Consider the following 14,319-nt stretch of genomic DNA (forward strand, 5'->3'; position numbering starts at 1 on the left):
GGAACTCCACAAGGGAAAGCTCTTCATAGCAGTTGCCTGAAAAGTTACCTGAGAGGGTTCCTGGAGCAGTTGTTCGTGGGAGGTGCTACACACTGTTGGCCACTGGTCTCCGCTGGAACTGGGTGCTACAGAAGCCACATGCACTGTAAGAACCTGCCTAAAGAAGCACACTACACTGTACAGATAGAGAAATTTCTTTTTCTAGCGTCCCCTCAAATGTTCTCTACTAACAAAGCTTAATGTCATGCCTGCCAGAAAAGAATTTTTTATGACTTATCTATATTATCACAAAGCAGACAATGATGGGTATATTTGGAGCCTTGAGGGCATAATCTGGTAATTGGCTCATGTAATACATTTCCTTTAACTGGAAAAACCTCACAGTGAGGACTGAATTTCATTGGGGTTCTGAAAGGCATTACGAATGGCCTCTTTGAGAAGCTGATAAAAGCTATGGGTCTCCTTTAGATCAATGCCATGTGTACACATGCACACAGTACTATAGACAGTACAGGGGTATACATATGTTGGCCATCTATCTCTGAACCCAGATGAAGAACCCCTGGGGTAGGCCAATGACTCTTCTCCAGGTTCATTTCAATTTAGTGATATTTTCTTAACTTTATTTGAATGTAGTAGGAAATGTTTTTCCAAACTGTTAAACTATATTTCCTTTCTAGCAATAACAACAAACATGTGAGAAATATGGAATAATGTTAAGATAGTTCTAAATTTGGAGGAGGAAATTGGTGAAATGCCTTTAGAAAGAGAGAGGCTGAATGCCAGTGGATGGGCAAGCAGATGTGAAACAATCGCAACACTGGTATTGGGATTTGGAATTGGATAGTAGTATATAGAAGGAAAGAGATATCTATTAGACCTGCCATGCTTTGGTAAAGTACATTTGGTTAGTTGGCCTCCAATATGAGACTAATAGTCCTTATCTCCAAGTATTCATGCCCATATTTACTCTCCTCCCAAACTGACTCAGGACTGGTCTATGTGACTAAAGAACACAATGCAGGTGACAGTATTTATGTAATTTCCAAGATTAAATCATAAAAGGCATTGGTCTTTTGGCTCTCTCATTCTGGGGGAATCCAGCTGCCATGTTTTGAGGATGCTCAGGCAGTTCTACAGAGAGGCCCACATGGGGAGGAACTGAGACTTCACACTAGTAACCAGCACCAGCATGCCAGCCTTATGAGTGAGACATCTGGAAAGTAGGTCTTCCAGTCCCAATCAAGTCTTCAGATGACTGAATGCCACCTGAAATCTTGACTGCAATGCCATGAGAGCCTCAAACCAGAACTCCCAGTTAAGCTGCTCCCAAATTTCTGACCCACAGTTTTGGAGGCAATTTGTTTTACAGCAATAGACAACTAACACATACACTTAGGTAAAAATTCTCAAAGGGTGAACAATGTAAATGATTTTCCCTCTTTCCCCTACTACTTCTCTGGTCACCTAAAAGAGCCTCAGTGAGATGGTATTTAGCTACAATATTCTCCAACTGTTATCCTAAATAAGTCATTAGACTGAATCATCAGAGAAACAAGAGGTTTCTTTCTTAGCCAAATGCTCACTGTAAATACTGACCAGACATAGAGTTCCTGAAAAGCAGGAAACTCAACTGCTAAACCAGATTAGGTAGATTTCTATTAACAAACTAATAGAAATATAGATGTGTCTTTATGAAGACTATTACAGAGAAATCACAATATGTATGAACTACTGTGCTTATTGTGTTCATAATTTATGGGGGAATTTACAAACTAGTATGTTCAAAGGTGAGTCACTATTCTGAGAGATCTGGAAACTAAAGAATTGTTGAAGGATATAAGGCTATTTAGTCTGCAGAAGATATAAAGAGCATTTTATGGTTGTCTATTTGAAGGACTGGTACGTGGAATAAGAGTAAACACATTTTGGATTGATTATTGTAGGCCCAATGACAAATTATAGGAATGCAAATTTCAATTCAGTTATAATTACCATGGCTGTTTAAAACCTGTCATGTTGCAGTAAAAACTATGGTGATCCATCTCTCTAGAAGGAGCTAAGTCAATTGGCTAATCACCCTTCAGAGATGTGGTAAGACTGATTCATTCTGGAGGTACCTAGAAGACTGATCTAGATAACCTCTAAGATGTTCCTGAAAGCCTTTTCCTCCTGAATGTGTCTTGTTACCCATGATTATGTTTAAGTAATAAAGTTCAGTGTAGTGGAAAGTGTGTGCATTACAGTGGAGACAGAACTCTATTTGGAACTTACTGTGTGATTTTGGGCAGGATACTTACCCTTTCTGAGCTTCAGTGTCCTCACTATCTCTCAAGACTGTTCTAAGAATTCATTAGATGACATATAATTCAAAACACCCATTTGGCATTTAATGAATGGTTTTGTTTCATTTCCTACAAGATGGCTTGTGATCAAACATCTGGGACCATTTATGATTTTTAAAGTGGAGTGTTGAAATGAGCTAATTTTCTTAGGCTTCCAGTGTAGGTTTTCATTTTTTAAAAACAATAAACTTGATTAAGATTTGATTAGATGCTTTGTGACACAGTCTTTTTAAAATATCACAAGGATGGTGAAAGTAGAAATGAATGGAATCAGAAGCCAGATGGCCAACATCATCTCTGAAACTTGAAACTGCAAGATCATCACTTGAAGTCTTTCCTTCCAAGAGAGCTATCAAACAAACTCAAACTATGCTACTCAACATCATAAAAGTATTTTAGCTTCCTGGAAGGCACTCCAAATTTCAGTAAGAAAAGCTCAGTGACAAGCACTTTCTTTGAATTTTTAAAGGAACCTGTAATCTCACTGAATGAATCAATGTGTGTGCGTTTTTTTTTTCCCCCCAAGACGGAGGTGTCACTCTGTCACTCAAGCTGGAGTACAGTGGTGTGACCTTGGCTCACTGCCACATCTGCCTCTTGGGTTCAAGCGATTCTCCTGCCTCAGCCTCCTGAATAGCTGGGACTACAGGTGCGTGCCACCATGCCCAGCTAACTTTTGTATTTTTAGTAGTTGATGGGGTTTCATCATGTTGGCCAGGCTGGTCTCGAACTCCTGACCTCAGGTGATCTGCTCACCTCAGCCTCCCAAAGTGCTAGGATTACAGGTGTGAGCCACCATGCCCAGCCGCAATATGTGTTTTCTAGCTGTTCTCTTTTACACCTCAAAGAAGTGGAAGTAAACAAACATCCCATTAATTCACAGAAATCCATTATTATTATTTACAAATAACTTTCTTCAAATTTATATTTTATTTTTTAACAAAGAGAGCTACCCAACAGTCAGAAATCACTGAATTGCTAAGCTTACTTACGTGTGCTGAATAGTTAATATGGCTAAAGCGGAGAAGAACTATACTTATTTTTTAATTTTTAATTTCCATAGTTTTTTGGGGAACAGGTGGTATTTAGTTACATAAGTTCTTCGGTGATTTGTAAGATTTTGGTGCACCCATCACCTGAGCAGTATACACTGAACCCAATTTGTAGTCTTTTATCCCTTACACCCTTCTCACCCTTTCCCTGCAAGTCCCCAAAGTCCATTGTATCATTCTTATGCCTTTGCATCCTCATAGCTTAGGGACGTATGAGAACATATGATGTTTAGTTTTCCATTCCTCAGTTGAAGTAGAAGTATTCTATTTATTATTAATGATCATGACTGTTTTATTATCTATTACCATATTATATTACCATGGTACTCTTGAGAGTTCTCATTACGGGCTTTTTTTTTTTTTTTTTTTTGAGGCTGAGTCTTGCTTTGTCGACCAGGCTGGAGTGCAGTGGCACAATCTCAGCTCACTGCAACCTCTGCCTCCTGGGTTCAAGCAATTCTCCTGCCTCAGTCTCCCTAGTGGCTGGGATTACAGGAATGCACCATCACACCTAGCTCAGTTTTTGTATTTTTAGTAGAGACGGGGTTTCACCATGTTGGCCAGGCTGGTCTCAAATTTCTGACCTCAGGTGATCCACTTGCCTCAGCCTCCCAAAGGGTTGGGATTACAGGTGTGAGCCATTGCACCTGGCTGGGGCTATCTTTAGTAACAGATGGTAACTGAGCTGGCAATTATTCTTTGACATTTCCAGTTCTTATCTGCTAAAATGGACGGTGATTTAAATCAGTAGCTCCATGGACGGCCTCTCCCTAACTGCTGCTATCTTGTATCTCCTCACTGGTAATTATTTTTCCTAGCCCAAATTCCACATTAAACACTATCAATATTCTGGGAACCACCCTTTCATACACTGCTCTGGACACATACCTGTTTATACATATTTTAACAACAGTGGGATATTTACATACTGTTATCATGGCCAAGCTCAACAGCATCAAAAGCATTTTTAGGAACTTAATTCAAGTGGCTATAAAGTTAAAAAAAGTCATTTTTTCTGATACTATAACATCTTTGTACCCATATATTTCAATTTCTTCAATGTTCATTACAATTTTATTTTTACTTTTTATTCTTTTTTGAGGCAGAGTCTCACTCTATGACCCAGGCTGGATGCGGTCTCAGCTCACTGCAACCTCTGCCTTCTGGGTTCAAGCAATCCTCCCACCTCAGCCTTCAGAGTAGCTGGGAATACAGGCTTGCACCACCACACCGGCTGATTTTTGAATTTTTTTGTAGAGATGGGGTTTCTCCATGTTGCTCAGGCTGGTCTTGAAGTCCTGAGCTCAAGCAATCTACCTGCCTTGGCCTCCCGAAGTTCTGGGATTAGAGGCAAGCCATTGCGCCCAGCCTTTACTACAATTTTAAATGTTTTTCTCTGTGTTAGCGAACCGCTGATGGACTCTGTTTTAAAGAGTGTTAAAGAGTATTTGAATCACTGTGAAATGCACATTCTATCTTAATATTTATTAGGGTAGCTTCATTAATAATGTACATTGCATAGTGCCAAACGAGATCACCACATCACTTCTAAAGGATTCCTGGAAGTCTGAGTCACAAGCATGAGACAACAGCTGCAGGAATGGGTGGTGAAGGTTGTGAAAACTTTCTGGCTTAAACAGGAATTTGACCCAAAACAAGAAGTCTTAGGGAAGATAGCCTAGGGCTTGTCTGGTGGCACAACAATGGCATCAAATGTCCAGCCTCTTTACACTTTTCCACTCTGCCATCCTTGGCATGCAGGCCATTGTTTGTTGTTTCATGAGTGAACTATGAGTGCTGTAGCTCTTCAAGACAGGTGTAGGGCAAAGATGAGCTCTGATTCGCAGAGCCCTTCCATCTAAGCGCTTTCCTAGAAGCCTCAGCAGTAAGTTCAACATTCAACTCACTGGCTAGAAGTGTGTCAAATGGCTGCGCCTTGCTTCAAGAGAGTCTGAGAAAATAACTTTAGCTAGAATTAAAGTTCCATTAGAGTGCCTGGGTAGATAAAGAAGAGTCTGCTACAGAAGGCCAGTATCATAGCAAGTTGTTGCTCCATGACTGGAAACAAAGGAGACTTCACTATTTACTTCAGATGTGCAATTGATAGAGTACAGCTAAGATATGGTATGTGTTCTACCGTGAAGAGCAAGGTGAGGGAGTGTAGGGTGTAAGAGATCCTGGTGCATTAGCTGTTGAGAGGAAGAATCTCCCCCTGGTCACTGTGTTACTGGGAGGTCCTTGCTCCCTGAGTTCCCAAGATGGTGGTGGGCCTCTTCCAAGATGGCCACAGGCCACTTCCAAGGTGGCAAGTCTTGTGTTCTCTGACCTGGAGTTCTTGGCCTCACAGATTCCAAGGAATGGAATCTTCGACCATGTGGTGAGAGTTATAGCTCTATTAGAAGCTGTGAGTCATGGAAGAGAACCATGGAACCCAGTGACTAGTGTTTAGCTCGATTAGGACGAACCTGGGCACTTAGCTGTGCAGGAACAATGGCAAGCCTTTAGCCTGATCAGGAGCGGCAATGGGTGCCTCGCTGTATCAGGAGCACAGTGGATGCCCTGCCGGATCCGGAGGGATGGCAGTCAGCTGCTGGTCTGCGACAGCAGCAAACAGCAGTGGTGGACGGCGAGTGAAAGCTCAGCTTGAGCGGTAACAAACACTGACCAGAAGTGTGTGCAGTTGCAAGATTTAAGAATGAAAACAGAGCTCCCTTACAAAGGGAGGGGACCCAAAGAGGGTGGCTGTTGGTGGTTCCAATGCCTATAGGTTTATATCCTGATCATTGTCCCTCCTGTTGTGCTCTCAGGCGACAGATGATTGGCTATTTCTTTACCTCCTGTTTTTGCCTAATTAGCATTTTAGTGAGCTCTCTTTACTACCTGATTGGTCGGGTGTAAGCTAAGTTGCAAGCTCCGTGTTTAAAGGTGGATGCGGTCATCTTCCCAGCTAGGCTTAGGGATTCTTAGTCTGCCTAGGAAATCCAACTAGTCCTGGCTCTCAGTCCCCTCTCTCAACAGGAAAACCCAAGTGCTGTTAGGGAGGTTTGACCACTGCTCTAACTGCTTCCTGCTCAGTTGGGGCATAGTAGGGGTTGTGCAATTGAGATTTCCTCAGGAGGGGTGCCTTGTCTCTCAACGAATTCAGTGGTGGCTACCTCGAAGCCCTTCTGAAAGTGAGAGGGAAAGAAGCCAGCTCGCAAAGTCCCCTGTATTATCTATTCTTAAGTGGAAGTCGGGAGCTGTGAAAATGCACTTCCAACAACCCTTAACTTACTATACCGACTCCTAAACCACAGCAGAAAATGAAGACAAGGTTGGCTATGGGCAATAGACTCAACTTTTTGTTCCTATGTCTAACGTATAAAAATAGAAAAATAATACAGTCATCCCTCATCTCCCACCATACTGAACACGCATTAGGTGCTCAATGAATACTTGTGGATTTTAGTGAAGATTAAGAGGAACGAGACGGAAACTGACGCTTGAGAGGCGCCGGCACACGCTAGAATTGCACCACAGTTTGCTCTCATAGCTCATTTACTCAGCTTGCGGTCAGGTAGGCATCACCGTCCCCATTAGAGAAGTCAAGGGAGGCCCAGCAAGGACGGCCAGGGTCCCCCAGAAAGTAGAGGAGGACTTCGGGTTTTACCAAAAGCCTGTACTCTTTATGCATGTACCCCACGGCTTCTCCGCCAAAGCTCCTGGCACCTTGCTTTGCAGACAGACGGCGCTCAACAGATTTTGAGCAGAAGTGTGGTTCAGCACCAGGAAGGACATTAGCTTTTGCAGAGAGGACTCTTGGGATGGAGAAAGACTTCTTAAATCTTCAGGGTACGGTCAAGACAGGGTAGGCTAGCGCCAGCCGAGTTAGTGGGTAGGCCTCAGGGCAGCTGGGGCCGAGTCCGAGCAAAGGGCCAGGAGGGAGAGGCTCCGAGGAGCCCGACCTGCCGCTCGGCGACGCGAAGCCTGGCAGCTAGAATCCCGGGCAGCCCGAGCGCGGCCAGCGGGCGGCAGCCGGACGGTTGGCAGGGCGGGCGGCGACGGAGGAGGGCCATGTGCAGGGGCGTGCCGCCGGTGACGCACTTCCTCCCTGCCTGTTCCGGCTTAAAGGGGCCCCAGACTATCCTCACAGTAACAACAAAACCAGCGCGCCTGAGGCCAGCCCAACGGCTGTTGTCCCCGCCCTCCTGCCACCTGCAGTCGCCTGGGCCGTCCGCGGCCCTGCCCTGCCTTGCGCCACCCTGAGCTGTCCAGACTGAAGGGTCAGGCGGAAAGCCGGGCCGCGCCCTTGGGTCAACTTCTCTCCCTGCCACCCGCGCCTCCTCGCGAGACCCGGGGCTGGGCCGTGCCCGCCGCCGCGCAGCAGGAAGGGAGCGGCTGCCGCGGAGAACGCCCCGCCGGACGGTGTGGCTGGCGGCCCTGTCTGGGCGCGGAGGGCGGCGGTGGCGGGCCCCGCGGCCTTCTCTCAGGTACCCCAGTCCCGGCTGACCGCCCTGAGCGGCCCAGCCCCTTCCCCAACCCGCACCGCGGGGCCGTGGCGTAGGGGCCTTGTTGCGTTTCAGCTTGGGGGTCGCGGTGGGGCGGGGCAGTGACACCTGGCCGGCCGTCGTGCCCTCATCCCTCCCACCCTTCCTTCTTATAGCTTCCTCTCTCCTCGCGACTGCCTTCACAGTCTGGAGCCCGGCGGAGCCCGGACCTGGCGGGGAGAGGTGCATCCACGGCCCAGCACCCAGACCCCACCGTCGCCGTCGCCACCACCTCAGTCCATCTTTGGTACCGGCAATGGCCTTCGTGTCGCCCAGTGCACTTGTAACTGACTTGGACACGGAATATTAAGAACTCACTTCTGGCCGCATCCCAGTCGCGCCGGCGGTGACCACCTCGGCTCTTTTGGGGTTAACTGCTGCTCCTCTTGACTTTGACTTTGGGGGCACCATGGACCAAAGTGGGATGGAGATTCCTGTGACCCTCATCATTAAAGCACCGAATCAGAAATACAGTGACCAGACTATTAGCTGCTTCTTGAACTGGACCGTGGGGAAACTAAAAACGCATCTATCTAACGTTTACCCTAGCAAACCAGTAAGTGTGTAAAAGCTGGGGGCAGCTGCTCTGACCAGCAGCTTTTCGTGCTGTGTACCCTCCTTTTTCCTGCTCCTCCCCTCCAGTCTTGAATCAAATAGGTCTCTTTTGGTAGACCGCGAGATATTTTGAGTTCTGAGGTTGTGTCTCCTGAGTGTTCGAACCATCATTAATATTTTCCTGATGAGATTCAGTTAATTAGTAAGAGAAAGCAGAAATGTCAAGGGACTTAAGAATTGGCAGGCAAGGCCGGGCGCGGTGGCTCACACCTGTAATGCCAGCACTTTGGGAGGCCGAGGCTGGCGGATCACGAGGTCAGGATCACGAGACCAGACTTACCAACATGGTGAAACCCCATCTCTACTAAAAATTAAAAAATTAGCCGGGTGTGATGGCTTGCGCCTGTCATCCCAGTTTTTCAGGAGGCTGAGGCAGGAGAATCGCTTGAACCCGGGAGGCAGAGGTTGCAGTGAGCCAAGATCGGGCCACTGCACTCCAGCCTGAATGACAGAGTGAGACTCTGTCTCAAAAAAAAAAAAAAAAAAAAGACTTGGCACACCTGGAAAAGGGACCACTTTCTTTGGACTTAGAGTCATCAACCTAATATGCGAGTGAGAGATATATCCTTTCTTAAAAAAAGAAAAAAAAGATAAAAGCACTACAACCCATATCAGAGCTTTTATTGCTTCTTAGACTAACATTCCTTTTTACTTTCAACACTTGACCCAGAAATTTAAACAGAAATTGAAGATTTTTTTTTTTTCTTAGAAATAAGTATGTGACCCCTATAAAAATTATACTTTCAAGATTACTATATATATTTCAAGGACCAAAGAATTATAAGTAGATTCATTTTCACCACCACCCCTTTCAACATTTTTCTCCTGTAGAGGATACATGTACATTAATTTTAAAGAGAACTGCCCTCCACCCCACCACCATTTGGTGCATTCTTCTCATATGACTTTTCTGTTCTGTGTTCCATTCTGAATCATGTCTGGATATTGCAAAGATAATAAATAAAATACAGTACAGCTCCATCTGTCCCCAAAGTCAGTTTTGAAAGGACGTAGTTGGTAATCAAGGAGTCTTGGAATAGTTTAGAAAAGAAGTGAGTGTACTGTCATGTAGAGTACTGTATATGAAAGTGAGGCTTTCACATTCTCCATTGTATACATTTTTTAATTCTTGAATAAGTAGTGTTTATTAAAACTTTTGTTTAATGAAAAGGATTGGATTTTAGGGTGGGAAATACTTTTGGAATCAGGCACGTTTAAGCATGGATCCGTTGAAAGGCAACTATGCTTTCTATGCTTAACACTTGTTTTATGCACCTAAGTTAAGGAAGACACTTGATCTATATTATATTAATGAATTATGACCGTTTCAGTGTTGTATTAAGTTTAGTTAGGCTTTTAGGCTTGCAGAAGAACCACAGAAATGGGGCGGTTACTGCAAAAACAGGAGGTTTAGAAAAACAACCCTTAGTTGGCGTTAGCTGTGTTTATCAGTACTTTGTGATACAAATATTTTTAGTAGGAGGAGAAGAAAAACCCTGAGGAATTTAAGTACTTGAAACAAACTAGTTAGAGCCCCTGTTTATTCACATCTTTTGTTTGAAAGTTAAGATTTACACAGGGAGTAACAATTTGTTTGAAAATATCTTGATTACAAAATATTTCCTGTTGCATATGATTAGTTTTACACATTTTTGAAGTGGAAAATAGGTTTTTAGGATAGGCAATTGAAAGTCATAGACTTCCACAATACTGTTCATAACAAATATATGCTCTGGTATGTACTTAGGCAAGATCTTTATTTACATTGTACTATTAAACCAAAGGAGACTTAGTCTGCAGTTTATAGACCAATTTATCACTTTTCTAAAACTTTCTTTTTTTAAAAAAGTACCTGAGATGGGAGTGGGACGCCTGTCTGCCTTATCTACCCCTGAAGAGGTCTGCTTTTGGCAGGAGGTGTGTCTGTGCAGCACTGATCACTAGTGGAGGATGTCAGTGCCGCTGTGCATTAGTTAGCTGTCTGAGGATGAGATCTGTTGCAGAACTTCTCTTCTGCTTCACAACCTGCCTGCCTCTTATAGCCACACTGGAGGCACTTTTGGAGGCTAAACCAAATACTATGCAGCCTATTAATGATTAACATGGCAAACCTTTTTTTCTCCTTTGACAAGTTTTCTTTAAGTGAATTGTAATGGCTAACTTTCATTTCTAGGTTGAGAGTGGGTGGAGCTCTGGAGCAGCGCGGGTATGTGTGCTTATCGTCATAGAATTTCACTGAAAACTTTGTATAGTTACCAGATGTAGTAAGTTTACATTCTTATCACAGAATTGATTTGAAGCATCACAGTTATTGAGCAGCAGTTTAATGGTATCGCAAAGCCGTAGGTAGTCCTCAACATAGGAGTTGGAGTCCTAAAAGTTTACTTTGTAAGGTCATTTTTTAGAATTCAGAACAGTTTTCTGTTAAGTAATATTATAAAGGAAGTTTAGGTTTTTCTGACCACCTGCCATGACTAAACATTGATTCTGTGTTTTAGTTTTCAAGTGCTGTTATGTTTAACAGAGATAATTTCTTGTGCATCTTCCTTGCACATATGCCTACTTTCGTTATCAGTGTGTGGACTTAGCGGAGTAGAGCTGCAGTGTTTTGTAGGAACAGGAGTGTGCCAGTAAGTAAAAAGTTGATGGCTGTCATTAATATTGCTCTAATTGGATCTGATGGGTCAGGGGTAGGTGGAGGGCCTTTGTCCCTGTGGGCAGTGGCTTCTAGGAAAATAAATTGGTGCTGCTAGAGGGGAAAGAATGAAAATTTGAGATTGTCCTTTTAGGATCCTGCAAGGATAGGTCATATGTCTATATGCTGTTAATGGAATTCTGGCTGAACTCTGTGAAGTCGTAAAATCCTAGGATCCTAGTTTCATGGTCAGATACTGATTTGACTAATCACAGTCTCCATATGGATATGTTAAATGCGCTTCTCCCTCCCCTAGTAAACTTAGAACAAATGTACTCCTCCCCCTCAAAGCACATTTTTTTTTGTCTTCATTTATTTATTTAACTAGGATTTTATTGGCCTAGCATTTGAATATTTATGCTAAGTGTGAAGATGATGGTAAGAGTCCTTTGCTTTTATGAAGCTCAGATCCAGTGACATGTAAGTAAATAACCATAATAGTATGTGACTAGTGTTATACAGGAGGGGTGTTCTGTGTGCTGCATAGGAGCACAGAAAGGGAATGGTTGTGTCTGGAGTAGGGGTTAGGGGAATGTGTAGCTGTTTCAAGAAAAGATTCACAGGGACATTTACGTTTTCTTCAAGAGTTGCTTACAGTTTTAAGCAGACAAGAATCACACTCTGATAGCTTCGTTTTTTAAACTATTCTTTTTTTTTTTTTTTGAGACGGAGTTTCGCTTTTGTTGCCCAGGCTGGAGTGCAATGGCGCTATCTCGGCTCGCTGCAAGTTCTGCCTCCCGCGTTCAAGCAATTCTTCTGCCTCAGCCTCCCCAGTCGCTGGGATTACAGGCATGTGACACCACGCCCGGCCAATTTTGTATTTTTAGTAGAGATGGGGTTTCACCATGTTGGTCAGGCTGGTATCAAACTCCTGACCTCAGATGATCCACCTACCTCGGCCTCACAAAGTACTGGCATTACAGGCATGAGCCACCACTCCTGGCCTTAACTATTCTTTTGGAGTTAATGTTTGCACTGATGACTTTGTTTTATATTAGTATGTTACTTAGTAATACAGTATTAGGTAAAAAGATTATAGATCCTTAATGATCTATGAAGGGAAAGGTGTTTTCTAGTTAGGAATTTAGGCAGTTGCCATACAAAGTCATAATTAAAAACCTCGGATGTGGAGTTTTGAGCTCTTTTGGAGTTAACTTTGAATGATATTGATAGTTGCTTTAGGACTTGGTTTAGGAAATGGGAAGTGCCCTAGTTTATATTAATAGAATATATAGATAATTGTGAGTTGTATTGTAATATGACATTTGACATCACTTCATGACTAGCTTTTCAGATCCTGAAATTGGCCTGCACTGTGAAATAATTCTAAAATTTAGGTAATTGCTGTTTGGTGATAAAGATACTTAGCAAGAAGACCACTTTTACTTGAGTTTCAGACTTTAATCTGAGTTTAGACTTAGTTGTTAGAGATGTAAATATCAAAATGGTTGATAATAGATGGATCATCCTAGAGAAAATTTTAAAAATATCAATCTCTAAGTCCCGTTAGGTACCTTTCTCGTTCTCTTACTGTATCTGTTCTTGTGAACAAGCAGTCACTAAGGTGGACCTGATTCACTCTGAATTCAATTTTGAAGGCAAACCTTTTTGGGGCTTGCATGACTTGGCTCTCCATTTTTCAGTCTTGGGGTCAAAATACCTCTTGATTGTGTCCCTCAGTTCTGGATAGTTTTCCTCTGTCTTTGCCATTCATGCTGTTAAACTAAGCAGTCATTTTCTTACCTGCCTCTCCTGATCAGCTAGGCAGGTTTGTGCTGTTTTTTCAAACTGTTCCTTTACTCTCAGATTCTATTAGAATTAAAGAAGCAAGAATAGAACCAATTGTATATATAGGTTCTATTGTGAGATTATAACACTCCATAACCAAATTGCCTGCAATCAGAAGTCTTACTTTTATTATAGGTAGAAATAGCTCATATCATTTGAAATTTTATCTTTCTTAGTTTTGTAATTTCCTATTACCTTACTTAGGTCATTTAAAAAAGTCTACTTGTTTAACCACTTTGGAATTGTTGATTTAATCCATAAACAAAACAATCCATAAACAAAACAATTTTGTTTTATAAAACTATTGTCTTAGAAGATTTTAATACATTTAAGAGGGTTTCATGTCACCGGGAAATATAGTTCAAGATTTTAAAACCTCTTTTGAACAAAGGGTACTATAAAATTGAATGTTAAAGTTGATGAAAAACAGACTAAAAGTTTTGAATGACTGCTCACTAAAATTTTACTGCTTAATGTTATTTGTAGCCTTATGTCTTTTTGGAAAATATAATAACATTATTATCAAGGTAATGTTTAATCATTTATCAATACTTTCCAGATAGGATTTTTGTAGAACTTTTAGCTTAAGTTACTTTTTTTAACATAATAAATTCTGCTTTGATTTTCTAGAATGCTTTTATTTAACTGCTCTGACTTTACCATTTACTAAGTGTTTGCCATGTGTGCCAGGCATTATAATAAGCATTTGATATGCTTTATTACATAGACTTCTTATGATGTAAGGTTTATAATTAGCTCTACTTTATAGATGAAGAAACCGAGGCTTGGTGATTTTTTTTTTTGCTTAGGTCAGACTCTAAGGAGTGGAATTAGAATTGAACCCAGGTTGGACTTACCGTACACATTATATATGATGGTTGTATATAATAAAATGAAGAAAGGCATTAGGGACTCGGCCATCTCAGGTATATACTTGTAAACTAAAAAGAACCAGTTGAACTATAAAAAGAGATGTATATGTTTGGCAGGTTTGTTGTCTAAAGGCTGCAGATAAATGGATAACAGCCTTACTGTTGTGCTAACACTTAGCTTAATGTGTGGTTATTTCTCTTTATTCTGAGAAATTATAGGAAAGATTGGATGCATAATATCTGAAGACTGCAGTGCACGTATCTTTGTCCTATCTTCACAGTCTACCAGTTTGTGTGAACCATAGTCATATACTTTGACATGCTCTATTGTACATCAGAGGTGTACATCACTTGCTGTGTGAATATCATATATCTCCACCCATGAGTGGAAGCAGTTAAACTGGGAATGTCTCTTTGGAGTTCCAG

At 42.3% G+C, this 14,319-nt stretch overlaps 1 protein-coding gene across 2 annotated transcripts in view; it reads left to right on the top strand.

Annotated features, from left to right (window-relative positions):
• The first annotated feature begins 7,503 nt into the window (after positions 1-7,503).
• Positions 7,504-14,319, top strand: part of HERPUD2 (HERPUD family member 2) — a 57,003-nt gene continuing 50,187 nt past the window's right edge. The window contains exons 1-2 of one of the 2 annotated variants that reach the window (XM_025380364.1): positions 7,504-7,866; positions 8,040-8,479. In XM_025380364.1, coding sequence (XP_025236149.1) covers positions 8,333-8,479 — 147 coding nt within the window. In that variant the 5' untranslated portion in view covers positions 7,504-7,866; positions 8,040-8,332. The remainder of the gene's footprint in view (positions 7,867-8,039; positions 8,480-14,319) is intronic. The other variant, XM_025380365.1, reaches the window with a different exon arrangement.

The sequence above is a fragment of the Theropithecus gelada genome, chromosome 3 (assembly GCF_003255815.1).
Source record: "Theropithecus gelada isolate Dixy chromosome 3, Tgel_1.0, whole genome shotgun sequence".
NCBI classification, from domain to species: Eukaryota; Metazoa; Chordata; class Mammalia; order Primates; family Cercopithecidae; genus Theropithecus; species Theropithecus gelada.